We start from the raw sequence: 19,837 nt of genomic DNA, 5'->3' as shown, positions 1-19,837 counted from the left end.
TTACTTGCTTTACCGAAGAAACCGTCTGGAGTGCTGTCCGATTTTTTTCCATTGTCTATTAGTGGGTAAGCTCCAGTTGCCGTACTTGGACTTTGCACCCGTTTTTTGTTTTACAGGTGGTGCTGCCGGTAGATTTTTATAAAATATATATATATATATATATATATATATATATATATATATTATTTGTTTTTTTTATTGAATAAAAGCACTCAGAGCTATGGAAAATGTATATTGTGGACGTGGGAGAACCTTGAGATTCGCTTTGTTTAATGCTTGATGTTCGCCAAATTTTTCACAATGTCCGGTTCTGATCTAAATCTATTCTACACAAAAGAAAGTGGCTCCAATTGCCATGGTAATTGGTATATAACACCCTCTAGCCTTCTAGGACGCTTTTGTCACTTTCACTCACCTCCTCTGGAACACAATGATAGCAGTAGTAAATGATGTTGGATAGCACTGACCTACATACTGTAGCTATGGAAAAACACGTTTGATGGCCTTAACAAACAAACACGCCACGTCGGCACATGTGTTATGCTTTTTCATGTTCCAAAACTTCTAAAAAATGTATTTTATTGGGGGCAGAAGGTGTTTAAACACAAACAGTGTTATAGGATAAAAACAGTAGCTTGTAGGGGACCAAGAGTCCAAAAATTATGCCTAAACAGGGTCAGAATGCCTGGCTATATGACACACACAAGTGTTACTTCTCAGAAGAAAGATCAACTTGTTAGGTCTAAGCCTCCAAAAATGATGCCCTAATCGGGCAAATTACACGCATCAGTGATAATTGTCAGGAGAAAGTGTGGCTTGTTCTGAACAAGCCTAGAAAAATTCTGCCTGATAATTGGGAGCAGCAGCAGTGCAGTCTGGAACAGGTAAGGTAACAGTGTCACATGGCAGCAGCAGTAGTGGCATCAATAGGATGACAGCATGGAACAGATAAGGCAGCAGATCAAGATCAGCTGTTTAGGGGTAGTATTAGTATTGGTGGTAGCAGTGTAGCCTTAATACTGGGGGCAGTCGGGGATTTGCAGCGATGAGTGGCAGCAGCAATTTTGGTATTTGGTATATGTTGGCAGGCAGACAGCGGCAGTGGCATAATGGTGGCAATGGCAAGATGGTAGGCAGGCAATAGGATGGTTGGCAGTAGCAAGATGGATCACCATCAGCAAGGCCAGATCTATTCATCGCCTCAATCAGAAGAGTGTAACCTCCTTACTAGGGATGAGCATATAACTATTTAGCATATCTGCAGCCTGACGGTGGAAGGATGACGTTAACACTCTCAGATTTCAGGTTATAGAGGTCATACGACAATTCACTAGGGGTGGCGACTGGAACAATAGGATTCTTCGTAAAGAAGCCCAGTGGATTTATGCCTCAAAACGGTATATCCCCAGGGATTAAATGAAAAAATGTAATTTACCTGTTTTATTTAGGTCTCCCTCGCCCCCTACTCTTAGTTTAACCAATGTCTATGGTGATCTGCTTGCAATTTAGAAGCATATGGTTATTTACCTGTACCGAACCAAGATTGGTTCATAAAATGAATTATCCAAATATGTGGGGATCTGAGAGGTACATTATTATAGTGTCCCCACCTTCTATATCATTTCCCCAATACTACCTCATTACTAATGTGGCACGCTTGCACTTACATACATGGTATATTTATTTATATATATTAGCCTTTCATGTATTCAGCTAAAAATATATATGGCACATATCGATCTATTTATATGAGTCTATCGGCATAGATTTGTTTATTATAGTGGCTATAGTTCCCCCCAGCTGGCTTTGGCGCTGACGCACTTCCAGTCTTTGAGATCACATGTGCGTTCAACCCCAGTTGCGTGCATTCCATCGACCGGAAGTAGCGCTAGCATTAATGCCTACCCGGTGATTTGCTGTTTAAACTTGAGGGGCCAATTTCCAGCGCCAAACTTGAGCTATTTAAGGTCCCATCACCAACATGTGAGTGCGCCTTATTACATCAGGATGCCATTACCATGCTAATTACGTCAATTAAGCCTTTTGGATTATTTCATTTTGGTCCCCTGATGAACCAGCTCGCATGTCACTGGGGAAACGCGTCGCGACAAGTATTCATTACACCATAGCAGGGTCACAGTAGGTGACAGCGAGGGCTTAGCCACCGAGATCTGGGGTCGCCGTTTTTGGGGTGGGTGCTCCGCCTGTAGGCAGGGGTAGTGGATTGAGGTATTCATCAGGGAAAGATTTTCTCCACCCTCTCCTGACATCACTTCTCGTCTATTGAAGCATCCAACCCCTCGGTCTCCAAAACTGTAAGTCTTTGCATCTGCAATTTCGTGGATAATCCTTCACCACGTCCAAAGTGCGGCTATGCTTTTCAATTGTGGCTTAATACGCTGTGAATTATTGTATACATTGTGAGGTATTATTTTATAACCAATGAAGTAAAAGTTAAAGGGGTTATTCGAGTTATGGAAAAAAAAAAGGATAAAACTCATCAGGACATACTTATACATTAGTTAAGCTTGATTTCTTAAGAGAAAAAAAAACATACTTACACCTTTGCATTGTTCTGTTATTCATCATTGTTAACATACAGCAGCAAAGTATGACACCTACATCTATCTAAGCTATACGACACCTACATCTATCTAAGCTATACGACAGCTATATGTATCTAAGCTATATGAGACCTACATCTATCTAAGCTATACGACAGCTATATGTATCTAAGTTATACGACAGCTATAAGTATCTAAGCTATATAAGACCTAAATCTATCTAAGCTATATCTATATCTAAGCTATATGTATCTAAGCTAGGATAAATAAATCTGGGCCAGTGTACTGAAACACTTTAAAAAAAGGTTTTTGTGGGGTGGAAAGCAGAAAAACACAATTCTGCCATTTTATTTGTGGGAGATTTAAAAAAAAAATAATAATTTCGGGGTCACTGACCATGGCTTCAGCATGTTGGTGTGAGGCAGCGTAAGTGTAGGTTCAGGCCACCCAACAATAATCTTGGCACACATTTACCGACCCTGGCACTGCTTTGCATGAATAAGAAGAAGAATACTGAAGCGGATCACAAGGAGGGAGCGGGCACACCATTGAATTTCTCTACCCTGCTGCCGGCACTGATAAGGATCGCGCATGCATGATACCTCACAGGAGTTGTGGCAACCAGAGGAGAGAGAGGGGATGGAGACACAAGGCTCTGATGTTTTGTGTACAGAGCCCGGCCACTCCCAAAGGCAAGGAGAAGCCTGTACAAGAGAAGTCACCGCCGGAGCCTGGAGGATGACGTCAGGGGTCACTAGAGATGTCGCGAACATAAAATTTTCTGTTCGCGAACGTGAATTTCCGCAAATGTTCGCGAACGGGCGAACAGCCATAGACTTCAATAGGCAGGCGAATTTTAAAGCCCACAGGGACTCTTTCTGGCCACAATAGTGATGGAAAAGTTGTTTCAAGGGGACTAACACCTGGACTGTGGCATGCCGGAGGAGGATCCATGGCAAAACTTCCATGGAAAATTACGTAGTTGACGCAGAGTCGGGTTTTAATCCATAAAGGGCATAAATCACCTAACATTCCTAAATTGTTTGAAATATCAAAAACATCCAGTGTGTGTATACGATCAGGTATGATGTTGTATCGATCAGGTAGTGTAAGGGTTACGCCCGCTTCACGGTGACAGACAAAACTCTGACAGACCAAACTCCCCGTTTAACGCACCGCAAACAGTCCATTTGCACAACCGCAAACTCCCCATTTGCACAAGGTTGGATACCAAGCTAGCCATGTTCCATTCCTTGTTCTCACTGACATCATTGAAGGTCTCTTCCTCCACCCAGCCACGTACAACACCAAGGGTCCCCGAAAGGTGACAACAAGCCCCCTGGGACGCCTGCTGTGGTTGGTCTTCCACCTCCTCAAAGCCACCTTCCTCCCCTGACTCCTCCTCTTCAGACTCCTCTCTGCGTTGCCGCAGGTCCAGCAATCGGCGTCGACAAAGCTGCTTCTGGTGGTGATGGTGACCACAACTCTTCCTCTTCATGCTTATCTACGGCCTGATCCAGGACTCTTCACAGAGCACGCTCCAGAAAAAACACATATGAGATGAGGTCGATGATGTTGCCTTGGATTTGACTGACCAGGTTTGTCACCTCTGCAAAAGGACGCATGAGCCTACAGCCATTTTGCATGAGCGTTCAGTAACGCGGCAAAAAAATACCCAGCTCCTCAGAGGCTGTTCTTAATCTCTGTTTTGTCCCCTATCAGGGGCCGGTGTATGGAATAGACTTTAGGACCCGGGAGATGGAAAAAGATGCTTGGTCGGTCCTCTTACTTCCAATTTGGGGCACTGAGCATGCGCTGTGCAATGTACTGTGCTACCCGATATGAGTGGTATGTTAAGTAGTACTATTCCTATCAGTTTAATCCCTGTTACGTCCCCTATCAGGGGACGTGTATGGAATAGATTTTAGGAACCGGGAGATGGAAAAAGATGCTTGGTTGGTCCTCTTACCTCCAATTTGGGGCACTGCACGTGCGCCGTGCAATGTACCATGCAATCCCAATATGAGTGGTATGCTAAGTAGTACTATTCCTATCAGTTTAATCCCTATTATGTCCCCTATTAGGGAACATGTATGGAATAGAGTTTAGACAACCGCAAAGAGTTGTCAATAGTTGACACACTCATGACATAAATTGTATTCCTCTATGCGTCAATCTTGGTGTAGTGATGACTGTGCTCGTGCGCACGTTTGGGAGATTGCAGGCGATGGCGGTTTTTCAAAGCCTATGGTCGTGCTGAGGTAGTTCAGTGACAGTTAAGTGACCCAGAAAACAATGATTCTGCAGTGTGGGCCCATTGTTGGCCTAGTAGGCTTTAATGATCACCTTAGATGATCACAAAGAAAATTCATGTTTTTTTCTATGCAAAATAATCCAGCCGATCGCTTTTGGTCTGTTCACAATGAAGCAACGACCTTATCTCATCTGGGGTGTGCCAACATTGCCATTGCCAACACACTCATAGAGGTGATCGCTTCATTGTGATACCCAAGCCCCTTCACCACAACAAGGTAACGATCACGAAGGGGAATTGACACATGTATGTGCTTTTTTTTTTTTTTTTTTTTTTTTTTTGCAGCCACAGTGCAGCACCAGAGGCCAGAAAAATTTGGCATGTGCATATGCCTGAAAAATATGGTATTGTTGCACCCGCTGCTGTAGCAGCGGCCAGAAAAATTGATGTTTCCCAGGCAGAAAGTGCCCTAAAACATTGCGGCTTGAACCCTAGTTGGTGGTGAAGAAGTCACGAAAGTCATCCGGCATGCAGAGATAAAATACAGCAGCGTTTTGAACCATTTTTAGCCCAAGGCAGCTCATCTCATCAGGCCTTTTTTAGTCAAATGTATCACCCACTGTCAGTCCCTTCGGGATCCATCCCTCATTCATCTTAATAAAGGTGAGGTAATCTAGACTTTTTTGAACTAGGTGACTTCTCTTCTTAGTGACAATACCTCCTGCTGCACTGAAGGTCCATTCTGACAGGACACTTGAAGTGGGGCAGGCCAGAAGTTCTATCACAAATTGGGATAGCTCAGGCCACAGGTCAAGCCTGCACACCCAGTAGTCAAGGGGTTGATCGCTCCTCAGAGTGTCGATATCTGCAGTTAAGGCAAGGTAGTCTGCTACCTGTCGGTCGAGTCGTTCTCTGAGGGTGGACCCCGAAGGGCTGTGGCGATGCGTAGGACTTAAAAAGCTCTGCATGTCCTCCATCAACAACCCGTCTGTAAAGCGTCCTGTCCTTGCCGGCATGGTCGTGGTAGGAGGAGCATTACTTTCACCTCTTCCCCTGTTAGATTCCCGTTGTGCTGTGACATCACCCTTATATGCTGTGTAAAGCATACTTTTTAACTTGTTTTGGAACTGCTGCATCCTTTCCGACTTCCGGTAACATTTCAGGCCCTTTCTGCTTAAACCGGTGGTCTAGTAGCGTGGCCACCCAGTACAGGTCATTCTCCTTCAGCCTTTTTATACGAGGGTCCCTCAACAGGCATGACAGCATGAAGGACCCCATTTGCACAAGGTTGGATGCCAAGCTACTCATGTCCCGTTCCTAGTCCTCACTGATCTCATTGAAGGTCTGTTCTTCCCCCCCAGCCACGTACAACACCACGGGTACCAGATAGGTGACAATGAGCACCCTGGGATGCCTGCTGTGGTTGGTCTTCCTCCTCCTCAAAGCCACATTCCTCCTCTGACTCCTCTTCCTCAGACTCCTCTTCCAGCGTTGCCGCAGGTCCGGCAAGCGATGATGACAAGGCTGTTTCTGGTGGTGATGGTGACCACAACTCTTCCTCTTCACGCTCATCTACGGCCTGATCCAGCACTCTTCGCAGGGCACGCTCCGGGAAGAAAACAAATGGGATGATGTCGCTGATGGTGCCTTCGGTGCAACTGACTAGGTTTTTCACCTCCTCAAAAGGACGCATGAGCCTATAGGCATTGCGCATGAGCGTCCAGTAACGTTGCAAAAAAATACCCAGCTCCGCAGAGGCTGTCCTAGCACCCCGGTGATACAAATACTCGTTGACGGCTTTTTCTTGTTGGAGCAGGCGGTCGAACATTAGGAGTGTTGAATTCCAACGTGTCGAGCTGTCGCAAATCAAGCGCCTCACTGGCATGTTGTTTCGCCGCTGAATATCTGAAAAGTGCGCCATGGCCGTGTAGGAACGCCTGAAATGGCCACACACCTTCCGGGCCTGCTTGAGGACGTCCTGTAAGCCTGGGTACTTATGCACAAAGCGTTGTACGATCAGATTCAACACATGTGCCATGCACGGCACATGTGTCATCTTGCCCAAATTCAATGCCGCCAACAAATTGCTTCCGTCGTCACACACCACTTTGCCGATCTCAAGTTGGTGCGGAGTCAGCCACTGATCCACCTGTGCGTTCAGGGTGGACAGGAGTGCTGGTCCGGTGTGGCTCTCTGCTTTCAGGCAAGTCAACCCCAAGACGGCATGACACTGTCATATCCGGGATGTGGAATAGCCCCTGGGGAGCTGGGGGGGTGCAGTTGATGTGGAGCAAGACGCAGCAGCAGAAAAGAACTCAGCCGAAGAGGTTAGCGAAGAGGATGGAGTAGGAGGAGTAGAGGAGGTGGCAGCCGGCCTGCCTGCAAGTCGTGGTGGTGTCACCAACTCCTCTGCAGAGCCACGCATTCCATGCTTGGCAGCCATCAGCAGGTTTTTCCAATGCGCAGTGTACGTGATATACCTGCCCTGACCATGATTTGCAGACCAGGTATCAGTGGTCAGATGGACCCTTGCCCCAACCCTGTTTGCAAAACATGCCATGACTTCCTTTTCCACAATAGAGTACAGGTTGGGGATTGCCTTTTGTGAAAAGAAATTTCGGCCGGATACCTTCCACTGCGGTGTCCCAATAGCTACAAATTTTTTGAAGGCCTCAGACTCCACCAGCTTGTATGGTAAAAGCTGGCGTGCTAAGCGTTCCAACAAGCCAGCTGTCAGACGCCGGGCAAGGGGGTGACTCTGTGACATTGGCTTCTTACGCTCAAACATTTCCTTGACAGACACCTGACTGTGGGCAAATGAGCAGGAACTGCTGAAGGAGAGAGGCGGAGTGGCGGATGGTTGAGAGGGGGCAAGGAGGACAGCAGTGGTTGGCGTGGCTGAAAATGCTGGACCAGGAGGAGGATGGCGGCTTTGAGTTTGTGTGCTGCCTGTACTCATGTGTTGATCCCATAGGCGTTTGTGATTTGAGATCATGTGCCTTCGCAAACCAGTTGTACCGAGGTGGGTGTTGGACTTCCCACGACTCAGTTTCTTTTGGCACAGGTTGCAAATGGCATCGCTGTTGTCAGAGGCAGACACACAAAAAAAAATGCCACACTGCTGAGCTTTGCAATGACGGCATTCTGGTGGTGGCAACAGCATGTGTTGATTGGCGTGCTGTCTGGCTGACCCCAGGTGCCGATACATGCTGTCTGACTGTGACACTAGCTCCTTGCGACGGCCTCCCCCTGCTTCCAACTCGTCTCCTCCTCCTCCTCTCTGTCTCCCCATCTGAATTTTCCCCCTGTTCTTCTTCTCTTCGAGCGGGTACCCAAGTGACATCCACGGACACATCGTCATCATCAACCACTTCACTTGCATCTGACAACTCAGCAAAGGAAGCTGCAGCGGGTACAACATCATCATCATCATCACACCGTACGTCCATGTGTGTAATGCTGCCTGACTGAGACATATCCCTGTTATCTACATCCTCTGGCAATAATGGTTGCACATCACTCATTTCTTCCAACTGATGTGTAAATAACTCCTCTGAGGGATCAAGTGAAGCGGCTGTGGTGGTGGTGGTGGTGGTGGCGGCGGGCGGGCGAGTGGTAACTTGAGAGGTGCCCGAAGTTGAGCTGGAGGAGGATGGTGCGTCAAGGTTCCGAGCGGAAGCTGTAGAAGATTGGGTGTCCTGTGTTAGCCAGTCAACTTTGTCCTCAGAACTTTTCGAGTTCAGGGTACGTGGCCTCTGAACACTGGGCATTATTGTAGGGCCAAAGGGAATCACAGCACCACGACCACGACGGCCCCTGCGGGGTGGCCTGCCTCTGCCTGTCATTTTTAAAAAATTAGTTGTACTATGCGTGCAAGGTACTGTGACACCAGATATGAGTGGTGGCACTGGCAGTAGTTGGCACAGTACACACTGTAGGTCTGACACACACGCTTGCAGGCAACTAACTGCAATTATATTACAGTCAAAAAAGTTATTTTTTTTTTAATGCAAGTTACTGTGACACCAGATATGAGTGGTGGCACTGGGCAAGTGGGCACAGTATACGCTGTGGGCCTGACACACATGCTGGTAGGCAACTGCAATTAGATTACAGAGGAAACAATAAATAAATAAAAAAAAGCTTTTTGGGGTGCTGTCAGGACACTGTCCTTACAGCAGAGATCAGATGAGTCTTTCAGGACTGCAGTGGACACTGAATACACTTGCCTAGCCATCGATTTCCCTATTAAATCAGCAGCAGCTACACTCTCCCTCCTCTCTCTGAGAATGCAGCTTCCGAATGAATCTAAAATGGATGCTGTCCAGGAGGTGGGAGGGTCTGGGAGGGAGGGTCTGCTGCTGATTGGCTGGAATGTGTCTGCTGACTGTGAGGTACAGGGTTAAAGTTTGCTCAATGATGTATAGGGGCGGACCGAACATCGCATATGTTCACCCGCTGCGGCGAACGCGCGATGTTCGCCGGTGAATAGTTTGGGACATCTCTACTTCCTATACAGCTCTGCTACATCTATCTTCGCCAGTACCCTGTAGCACTGTGGCAGAACCGCTTCAGATACAGCTCTGCTACATCTGTCTTCCCCTCCCCCACTAGCACTCTGGTTCAGATACAGCTCTGCTATATATATATATATATATATATATATATATATATATATATATATATATAGTTCCATATACGGACGTAAAGAATATGGAACGGACACGGACAAAAAATACTTTCTTGTGCATGAGCCCTAAGGGTAGGTTCACACTGGGGTTTTTTTAAAGCAGGTTTTGAGGCAGATTTCCATTCAGGTTTTTCAGCCAACATCAGAAGTGAATCCAGAAGGAAGGAGACGTTGAGTCCTTCTTTTACATTTCCGATTTCCTTTCAAACCCACTTCTGGTTTTAAATGAAAAAAACTGCAGGAAAATTTGCCTCAAAACCTCCTTCAAAAATCTCTGTGTGAAACTGTGAACCTACCCTTATTCATGTCCTTTTACGCAAATAACTGGGCATACCTGTCAATTTTCTGGACAAAATGCTGTATTTATGAAGCGCTGCTCTGTACCATGCACTAGTGTTGATAAACCTGCGTTCACACAGCAGTCAGTGGACGCAGTTGGCGTATGTAGCCATAGGCCTGTATTCACCTGATGGAGGCCAAAAAAGCTTCCTCTTGGCTTCATTGGCAATTTACTACCTCATAAAAGAGAGCGTTCAGCTGCCTATTTCTATACAGCAGGTCATAGCTTTTTTTTACTATTATTTAGTAGCCATAGCTTTTTCATTTTTTAACTAATTGTCTTCGGTAGGGGCTCATTTTTGCGGGATGAGATGACTGTTTGATTGGTACTATTTTGGGGGGCATACGCCCTTTTAAACGATTTTTTTTTTTTTACGCTGTTCACCTGAGGGGTTAGGTCATGTGATTTTTCTATAGAGCTGGTCGTTACGGACGCGGCGATACATAATATGTATACTTTTTCTAATTTAAGTTTTACACAATAATAGCATTTTTGAAACAAAAAAAATTATGTTTTAGTGTCTCCATAGTCTGAGAGCCATAGCTTTATTTTTTTTGGGCCGATTGTCTTAGGTAGGGGCTCATATTTTGCGAGATGAGGTGACTGTTTGATTGGTACTATTTTAGGAGGCATACGCCCTTTTGATCGCTTGGTGTTGCACTTTTTGTGATAGTAGGTGACCAAAAAATTTATTTTTTGGGCTTTTTTTTTTTTTTTTTATTACGTTGTTCTCCAGACTACACAGCCAGACTGCTGTTAGAGGGGGCGCACCAATTTATACACCCAGACTGCTGTTATAGGGTGTGCTCCAAACTATACACCCAGACTGCTGTTATAGGGGGCGCTCCAGACTACACAGCCAGACTGCTGTTATAGGGGTGCTTCAGATTACACATCCAGAGTACTGTTATAGGGGGCGCTCCAAACTATACACCCAGACTGCTGTTATAGGGGGCGCTCCAGAATACATATCCAGACTGCTGTTATAGGGGTGCTCCAGACTACACAGCCAGACTGCTGTTATAGGGGGCGCTCCGGACTATACACCCAGACTGCTGTTATAGGGGGCGCTCCAGACTACACAGCCAGACTGCTGTTATAGGGGGTGCTCCAGACTACAAATCCAGAGTACTGTTATAGGGGGTGCTCCAGACTACACAGCCAGACTGCTGTTATAGGGGGCGCTCCATACTACACATCCAGACTGCTGTTATAGGGGGTGCTCCAGACTACAAATCCAGAGTACTGTTATAGGGGGCGCTCCAGACTACACAGCCAGACTGCTGTTATAGGGGGGCGCTCCAAACTATACACCCAGACTGCTGTTATAGGGGGCGCTCCAGACTACATATCCAGACTGCTGTTATAGGGGGTGCTCCAGACTACAAATCCAGAGTACTGTTATAGGGGGTGCTCCAGACTACACAGCCAGACTGCTGTTATAGAGTGCGCTGTAAACTACACAGCCAGACTGCTGTTATAGGGGGCGCTCCAAACTATACACCCAGACTGCTGTTATAGGGGGCGCTCCAAACTATACACCCAGACTGCTGTTATAGGGGGCGCTCCAAACTATACACCCAGACTGCTGTTATAGGGGGCGCTCCAGACTACATATCCAGACTGCTGTTATAGGGGGTGGTCCAGACTACAAATCCAGAGTACTGTTATAGGGGGTGCTCCAGACTACACAGCCAGACTGCTGTTATAGAGTGCGCTGTAAACTACACAGCCAGACTGCTTTTATAGGGGGCGCTCCAAACTATACACCCAGACTGCTGTTATAGGGGGCGCTCCAGACTACATATCCAGACTGCTGTTATAGGGGTGCTCCAGACTGCTGTTATAGGGGGCGCTGTACACTACGTAACCAACAGCACCTATCAAACATTGCCTTGGCTCGACGAGACCGGACCCAAGCCAGGAAACCTTTAACTTCAGTGGCTGCACATTTCCTAGACTGTCATCAATGCATAACTTCTGGACTTAGGATCGTGGGTCTTGATCTGGTACGCACAAATTTGAGGGGAGGCTCGGACACTTCTTAGTTACTAGTTAGTTACTTAGTTACTATGCCAAATGGATTTTTACTTTGGACACGGTGGCTCCCCATCATGGACTAAATGAAGAACTTACGTTTACCGGTTTCTATAGCACTTAGTCCTGGATTTTGGGCTATCAGAACCATTTGTGAAGGGCCATGTATATACTGCACTCATTCATCTCTCGCTTAGGGATCCTCTGTTAGGGGCCAATCCTGTTGTATTAGGCAGTTTATTATGTAAGGTCTATACAGATTATACAATTAGGGTTCTACTGTTAGGGGCCAATCATGACTTATTAGGTTTATAATCATGAAAGGGCATTCTAGACATGTTCTACATTTACATTTTCATACATGTTGTTTATTGGGGTTTTCTAATAATAAGCATATTTCACTTTTGCATTTATGGACGTCATTGTCCACTAATGCCCTAACCACACAGGGTGTTTGTGTGCGTATATTCAGTGCTAGTTTTTGTAACATAGTAGCACATCAGGGTTGGGTTCCAGCTTATATCACCATTGTCATAATTTACATGCAATAATTATGTCATTACTCATATGTAATTATTATGTATTTAATTTTTTATAGGTCTTCATTCACTCAGAGCACCTTAACTTCCTTCCCCTTCACTCACTGTCTTTGTGTTTTTGGTGCATGCACACATTATTTTACACTGATCACTATGTTTGGTTCTTAATAATTAATATATTTTTTTTTATTTTGGCATACCTCTCATGTATTATCCATCATGTATGAATTTTCATGAATTTATTATGAATTCTTTATGAATTTTTATAAAAAATTTTTATTGGTGTATTAATCAATCAATGATTTTGTCATTTTGTGATATATTCATTTATATAAGCTTTTGCTATTCATTTTTGGCCCTTGTCATGTATACCCATATACATCTGCTTTGTACATATATATATATTTTACATTTTGTAGTGCACATTGGTCTCTATAATGCATAATGGTCCTCATGATCCACTCGCTTATCTATAGTGCAGCCTGCGTTCCACTGCGGCTCTCCACTTCCTGTCATGTGCTCTGTCGCACATCCGGTTCGCAATCTCCATGGAGATATTCTCACCATCTTTGCCCATTCTCTAGACTTTGGGGTTAGACATTAGTAATTGGTGCATGCAATCCACATCCCCCATAGGCCTTTTAGGTGCCCTTTATATATATATATATATATATATATATATATATATACTTATTTGGCTGCATTTTATAGCGGTGATTTGGGCCGGTGGAACGCATACTGCGTTCCACTCGTGTCTTTCACTTCCGGTCATGTGACTCTCCCACTTCCGGTCTTCGTTGTGCTGCTTGTTCCGAGACATGCTGCCGCACCCCCATACTCCTACTTCACAGGGGAATTTTATTATACCTCATTGATTGTTTTTTATACCCTGCATATATATGACACCCTGACATTTGGCTCATTACCCTTGAGGAAGCCGGACTGCGCCGGCGATACGCGTTGGGCGTTTCTCATTCATTCAGGTCCACTGCACCAGCTGCCCACACAGGTTTTGGCTCTTGTTACTTGACCCCATTGTGGCCTGTTTTTTATTTATTAGTGGCCTTACCTTATCTGATATTTTCTCTATGCTGTTTATAGGTGCATATTGTATATAGCTGGTTTATATTGTATGTCCCCACCTAGTGGACGTTCAGTGGACTTATTCTTATACCGTCACATTGTTTATTTTGTATACAATTTTAAATGTGTGTTTGTTGGTGTGTCTAATAAACTTTATATATTTTACTATTTGGTTACTGTTGGATGTGCATTGATAGGGTGGTTCTTGTGACTCGCTCTTGGGTCGGGTGTATTTTGGTGCTCCAGACTATACTTCCAGACTGCTGTTATAGGGGGTGCTCCAGACTACACATCCAGGCTCCTGTTATAGGGGGCGCTCCAAACTATACACCCAGACTGCTGTTATAGGGGTTTCTCCAGATTACTCAACCAGACTGCTGTTATAGGGAGTCCTCCGGACTACACATCCAGACTGCTTTTTTAATGATTAAATTGCAAATCTGCTGTCGCAACAACCAGAGGCTTAAGGCTACTTTCACAATTGCGGCAGGACGGATCCGACAGGCTGTTCCCCCTGTCGGATCCGTCCTTCCGCTATTTTGCAGTGCCGCCGGACCGCCACTATAATGAGGACGGGGGCGGAGCTCTGGCGCAGAACGGCAGTGCACGGCGAAAGGCCGCCGGACTAAAAGTCCTGCATGTCCGACTTTTTAGTCCAGCGGCCTCTCACCGCAAACTGCCGTACTGCGCCAGAGCTCCACCCCGCCCCCATTATAGTCAATGGGGACGGAGCAGCGGCATGGTGAAATAGCGGAAGGACAGATCCGACAGGGTGAACAGCCTGTCGGACCCTTCCTGCCGCAAGTGTGAAAGTACCCTTACATAGTAACATAGTTTATAGGGCTGAAAAAAGACATCTGTCAATCTAGTTCAGCCTGCTATCCTGCAATATGATCCAGAGGGAGGCAAAAAAACCTTGTGAGGTAGAATACAATTTTCCCCACTTTAGGGGAAAACATTTTTCTTCCCGACTCCAATCAGGCCATTAAAATAACTCCCTGGATCAACGACCCCTCTCTAGTAGCTATAGCCTGTAATATTATTACACTCCAGAAATACATCCAGGCCCCTCTTGAGCTTAGCCTGGGAAAATCCTCTCTGTGAACTTACCCACAAAATAACTGAAAACAACTACAATTTTTAATGCCTAGAAAGAATATTATAAGAGAACAATTTTTCTGAGGACTAACAGATGGTTAAATTTCCCCTATTAGATAATTCCATGAATCCAGAGTTTGAAGTTCTGCAACCGGAGACAACTTCATCTGACGTGGACGGTTCTGCTACCATCAGCTGCTCATACAAATACCGATCAGATACTAACCTTCTGTGGACTGGGGTCTTCTGGAGAGTGGGCAGCCCAAAGGGTGCTTATGCCTATCACCCCTTCCCATCCATGGTTCACTCAACCTACAGAGGAAGGACAGAGCTGAGAGGACTGGCCGATCTCCATATAAAGGGGGTTATAGATACTGATGATACAACTTCTTATTACTGCTTTGTGATGCTCAAGTTCTGTGTCGGAAATAAAAAATCCAGCTCCATCATACATTATGGAAATGGGACCAAACTAGACATAACACGTAAGTCCAAGGAGAGCTTAGGGCTGCCATATTTCCCAAAAGAAAAAAAACATAAATGTGTAATTGTTCTATTAGTACTAGTCCATAGGTCATGATTCGTGAGCAACAAAAGTATTTTCTTAGAAGGATTTTTTTCTGAACTTCATATTTCTCCCTGCCCTTATACTAATACCCCAGATGGAGTTTTGGCAATTATTTGTATAAATGTCATGGTACAGTATGTATCTGTCATATGTTTCAGGAATGATAAGGTATGGTTGGAGTTAGGAAAGGAACTTTCCATTTAATTGCTCTGATCTTGGTAGGAGTGGGCTGGTCCTGCCTCCTGCCATGAGGTGGAGCTCTAGAAAGTTCCAGAGTTAGTTTGTTGTGGTGCCAGGACACCAGAAGAACTGCAAGCTACAGTGTACAAGGGCTGCAGGGTGATCAGCACACCAGCCATACAGACTCTGCTGCAAGGTGAGGGGTTAACAAGTTAAGACACCCGTCACCATAGTTCAGGATAGGAAGAAGTGCCAGCGCATGTCTGTTAGCAGAGAAAAATCAGGAAGGAGAGAGGGAATATTGTAGTGTACTATTGTCTGCCATCTTGCCTGCCACCATACCGCATCACCTTCTGATGTACTGTACAGATGGGTATGACACAATTGTTCTCTACAAATAAATCCCTTAAGGGCTTCCCCTCTAGGTGTCTACAACCCTGGGTAGATGCACTGTGCTTGTCAGTTACAGTAACAGGCAAACATTCTTACGAGAGACAGTAGCCATGTCAAGCGGTCTACTTACCTAGCACAGTTGTCAGCCTTCACTCAGCACACTATGAGTGGGTCCCTGCTGTCTGATTACTACCAGGCGCTCTACATGTGAAAACTAGTGATGAGCGGCAGGGGTCATATTCGAATTCATGATATTTCGCAAATATTTTGTGGAATATTCGTTGAATATTCGTTATATTCTACATTCTTTATTTACTAAAAAATTGGCAAGGTAATGATCGTGTCCTATGCGAATATTACGTGATCAATACAGGCGTGGGTCAAAAACAAATATATAGCACTATAGAATATAGTGCTATGTATTAGTCTTTAGAATATTCGTCATTTTTTTCATCTGAACACATGATTCCTCCCTGCTTCTTGCTTGTGGACCAATGAGTCATTGGCCCACAAGCAACTTAAGCAGGGAGGAATCATGACTTCAGGTGTAAAAAAATGACGAATATTCGATATATAGTGCTATTCGTTTTTTTAGAATATTCGTCATTTTTTTTCCATCTGAAGTCATGATTCCTCCCTGCTTAAGTTGCTTGTGGGCCAATGACTCATTGGCCCACAAGCAAGAAGCAGGAAGGAATCGTGTTCAAATGGAAAAAATGACGAATATTCGATATAACGAATATATAGCACTATATTCTAAATATTTGCGAATTCTCAAAGTGGCGATATTCGAGATAAAATTTTGCTTTTCGAATATTCCTGCTCAGCACTAATCTTAAACACCTTTCGCCATGTCTGTAGAGTCAGTATGCTTTGTCCACATCTGTCTCAAATGTTAAAACACAGCACAATCCATTCACTTTAGCTTTTTATTCCCCTTAGGTTTTTCAGAATCTCAAATTCAAAATGAAAACGTTCTAGAAGCTATCATTTATGTGGGAGTCAAGAACCTTATCATGTTTATAATTGTGATTCTGTCTCTTTTATATGTAAAGAAAAGAAGCCTTCCATCCGATGTGGAGTATGATATTGAACTTTAAACATAATTCTGATTCAACACCTCTTCTTCTCACTGATCCTATGTCAAGCTTTAGAACCATATTTTGGGCAGAGATGTGCATAAAAAATTGTTTATACCCACTGAATTGAACCACACATGTAATATAGAAAAATATCTTTATTACACATAATCATATCAACACAATATTTCACAAAAAATACAATATAAAATCCGCAGGTGAGAACTGTAGAGCAAAAATCTCCCCTCCACACGGACACTATAAACCTATATTACATATACAGGTCATATATGGACACCAACAGGTACTGCATAATACAGTGCTAATGCTATAGGGTATGGTGCCGTCATCTATGGCTGGTCAGTAATAGAAATCCAATACTCATCTCACACATAGCCAGGGCACACACTGGTTCCCCCATCAGATAGGGTCCAACCTACGTGACTCCAATTGGAGTGTGGTTCAATTCAGAGGGTATAATCAGTTGGCATGGTTCCACACATGATATACATGGTTTGGTTTATGGTTGTTGTTATTTGGTGTTCGCATATAAATTGTTCTAGTTCTTTACAGAGGTGTCCTATTATGGCAATCACAGTCCACATACAGTGTAGGACCCTATTAGTGTTTACATATAGTTTAGTGACGAGCGAAATATTCAAAAATTTGAATTTTACAAAAAAAATTGCTTCATGATGAATTATTTAATCACAAAGCGCATTTGATGTAAGTAGTGGGTGCTCCCCATCATTGTACCCCTTAGATGCCGCGTTCATAGCTTTTCGCGGCATCTGACAGCAATAATAAAAGAAAGTGTAAAAATCCTACTTACCATTTGATCATGAAGAGCCAAACGTCACCATCTTGATTGAAGATCTCAAACAAAATCTCAGTTGGCCCGTGATGATGTCATCACATGGACTGGCGTGGTGACATTATACGTCACCTCACATGGGATTTCATGGGAGAACTTCAATCAAGATGGCGATGACTGGCTCTTAAATGGCTCAGGTAAGTATTCTTTTGCTTTTTACCCTCATTCAGGATAAATAGTTTTGCTACCATGAATCACAAGTAAATTCGGCTTTGCAGCTAAATCTAATTTTCCCTGAAATTTTGATCTAATTCCACTTTGTGAAGTTCCATTCTTTCAAGACTAATATAGTATTAGTCACAGCAGATTAACTGATCACTAAGAGATTCCGAAATCAGACCTATGGTGATAGCCAGCAGGTCCTCATTTAACCCATACCTGCAAAGGACATATCTCATCTCATATTTCTTGGCTGCATGGCATTTCAGTAGCCAAGGAAATATCTCGTACATCCTTGCTGTCGATGGGCTGTATCTCAGGCAGCAAGAGGGTAGGTCATGGCTTTAAAGCTAACAATCTAAGCTCTAAAACAAGACTAGGTTTGCAGCGATAGCCAGGATATAGCCTGAGATACAGCTTTTAGAATTGTGGGGATTGAGTACCAAATATATCTGCAGCTCTCACTGTAGACTCAGTTTCTGGGTTGTATCTCTGACTGAATAAGATAATGAGCTGCTCTCATATCTATAGCTGTTATACGGCCTGAGATATACTAGGTTTAAGCAGCCCAACAAGACCTAAGCCCGCTATGATCTCAGCCAGGGTGGAGGACGAGAGGGAAGCCAGTGGGGAACGTGCTGATAGGCTGCAGGGACAGAAGGAGAGGCAGAGATCCTCCTCAGAGGCATAGATCCCCCTCTCCACGTACATGACCCCAAATGGAGGATTACATTAAATTCTGTCTATCATATTAATCCTCCCCACCATTAATATTTCTGACAGACTAAAAAGATTATCATCATCCAGAAAATGCACTTTAACTCACTGATTGTTGTCAAATGATCTCATTCAATATATACAGTATAGACACTTATTATGGATTCAATACTCGGACCTCCTGCGATTCATGAGAAGTAATGTCATGGACACCCAAGGTTCATTGATGCATGTGCCGTATGAAGGCTAGCCCATCTGGTCTGATCCCACAGAACAGCTACTCAAGCCATGAAAAGACAACCAGTCCAATTGAATATTTTCTAGATTTCACTCTAGACTTTGAAGTCACCTTGACTACAATGTCTATGAGGTGCTCACTAGATACTTTAACCGTTAGGCTGTATGTCCATTAGGGACTATGACCAACAAATTGTGTTTTAATAGAAACTGTAACCGCCAAGCCCAATGCCACTGTTTGTAACCATTACGCTTTGTGCTGCACCTGGAGTAAAGGTCTGTTTCTTTGCTACGTCTAATACTTTGACGTTTAAAGCTCTGAATAGATGCTGTATTAAACTAAAGAAAATAATGAGATAAAGGTGTCTTTATTGTGTGCTCTGATTTGGTAAAATTAAAACTTTAAGGAATTTATCGCTACACAGTTCCGCGGCTGAGAGCGGTCCGTGGTATGCCGGGCTGGATTCCTGTTCAGAGCAGGAGTAATACGAGTGTATTACTGTAGTGCAGCGGTGGCATGAAGCGCATGGCATGAGAGCAACCAATGACGCCGTGCGCTCCTGCTCTGAACAGGAATCCAGCCCGGCATACCATGGACCGCTCTCGGCCGCGGAACACGGACGTGTGCTTTCGGCTTAATCAGCATGATCAACCCTATCAGGCAATGTACCTTAATATGGTTAATAATGTTGACAGATGCTCTTTAAACCCTTCAGGACCTTCTGATTTTGCATTCTTCTTTTTTACTTCCTGCCGTCCCGGAGACAAAACTTTTTTAATTAGGGCTTGTTTTTTTCTGGGAGAAGTTGCGCTTTCTAATGGAACCACTAAAACGCCTCTGTCAACACGATCAACTCTATTAAACCAGATATGCTGGCTGGTAGGACTCATCATGCTGATTGAAACAATACCTTTCTTTTGTCTGTATGCTAAACTGCTGCAGAGATATCTGCATTTCTTGGAGCACCAGGAGGTGAGTCTTGCGCAACTTCTGGCGAAGCAAACTTTGGCTCCACGGAGCCTAT

The 19,837-nt window shown here is 44.4% G+C and overlaps 1 protein-coding gene across 1 annotated transcript in view; it reads left to right on the top strand.

The window, feature by feature from the left end:
- LOC122929231 overlaps positions 1-19,167 on the top strand; it is a 73,466-nt gene extending 54,299 nt beyond the window's left edge. The window contains exons 4-5 of the mRNA XM_044282740.1: positions 14,722-15,090; positions 16,689-19,167. Of these exons, the coding sequence (XP_044138675.1) occupies positions 14,722-15,090; positions 16,689-16,846 (527 nt within the window). The 3' untranslated portion in view covers positions 16,847-19,167. The remainder of the gene's footprint in view (positions 1-14,721; positions 15,091-16,688) is intronic.
- The last annotated feature ends 670 nt before the right edge of the window (positions 19,168-19,837 follow it).

The sequence above is a fragment of the Bufo gargarizans genome, chromosome 2 (assembly GCF_014858855.1).
Source record: "Bufo gargarizans isolate SCDJY-AF-19 chromosome 2, ASM1485885v1, whole genome shotgun sequence".
Lineage (NCBI taxonomy): Eukaryota > Metazoa > Chordata > Amphibia > Anura > Bufonidae > Bufo > Bufo gargarizans.
The sequence above is the reverse complement of the archived record's forward strand: the minus strand, read 5'-3'. Positions and strand labels throughout refer to the sequence as shown.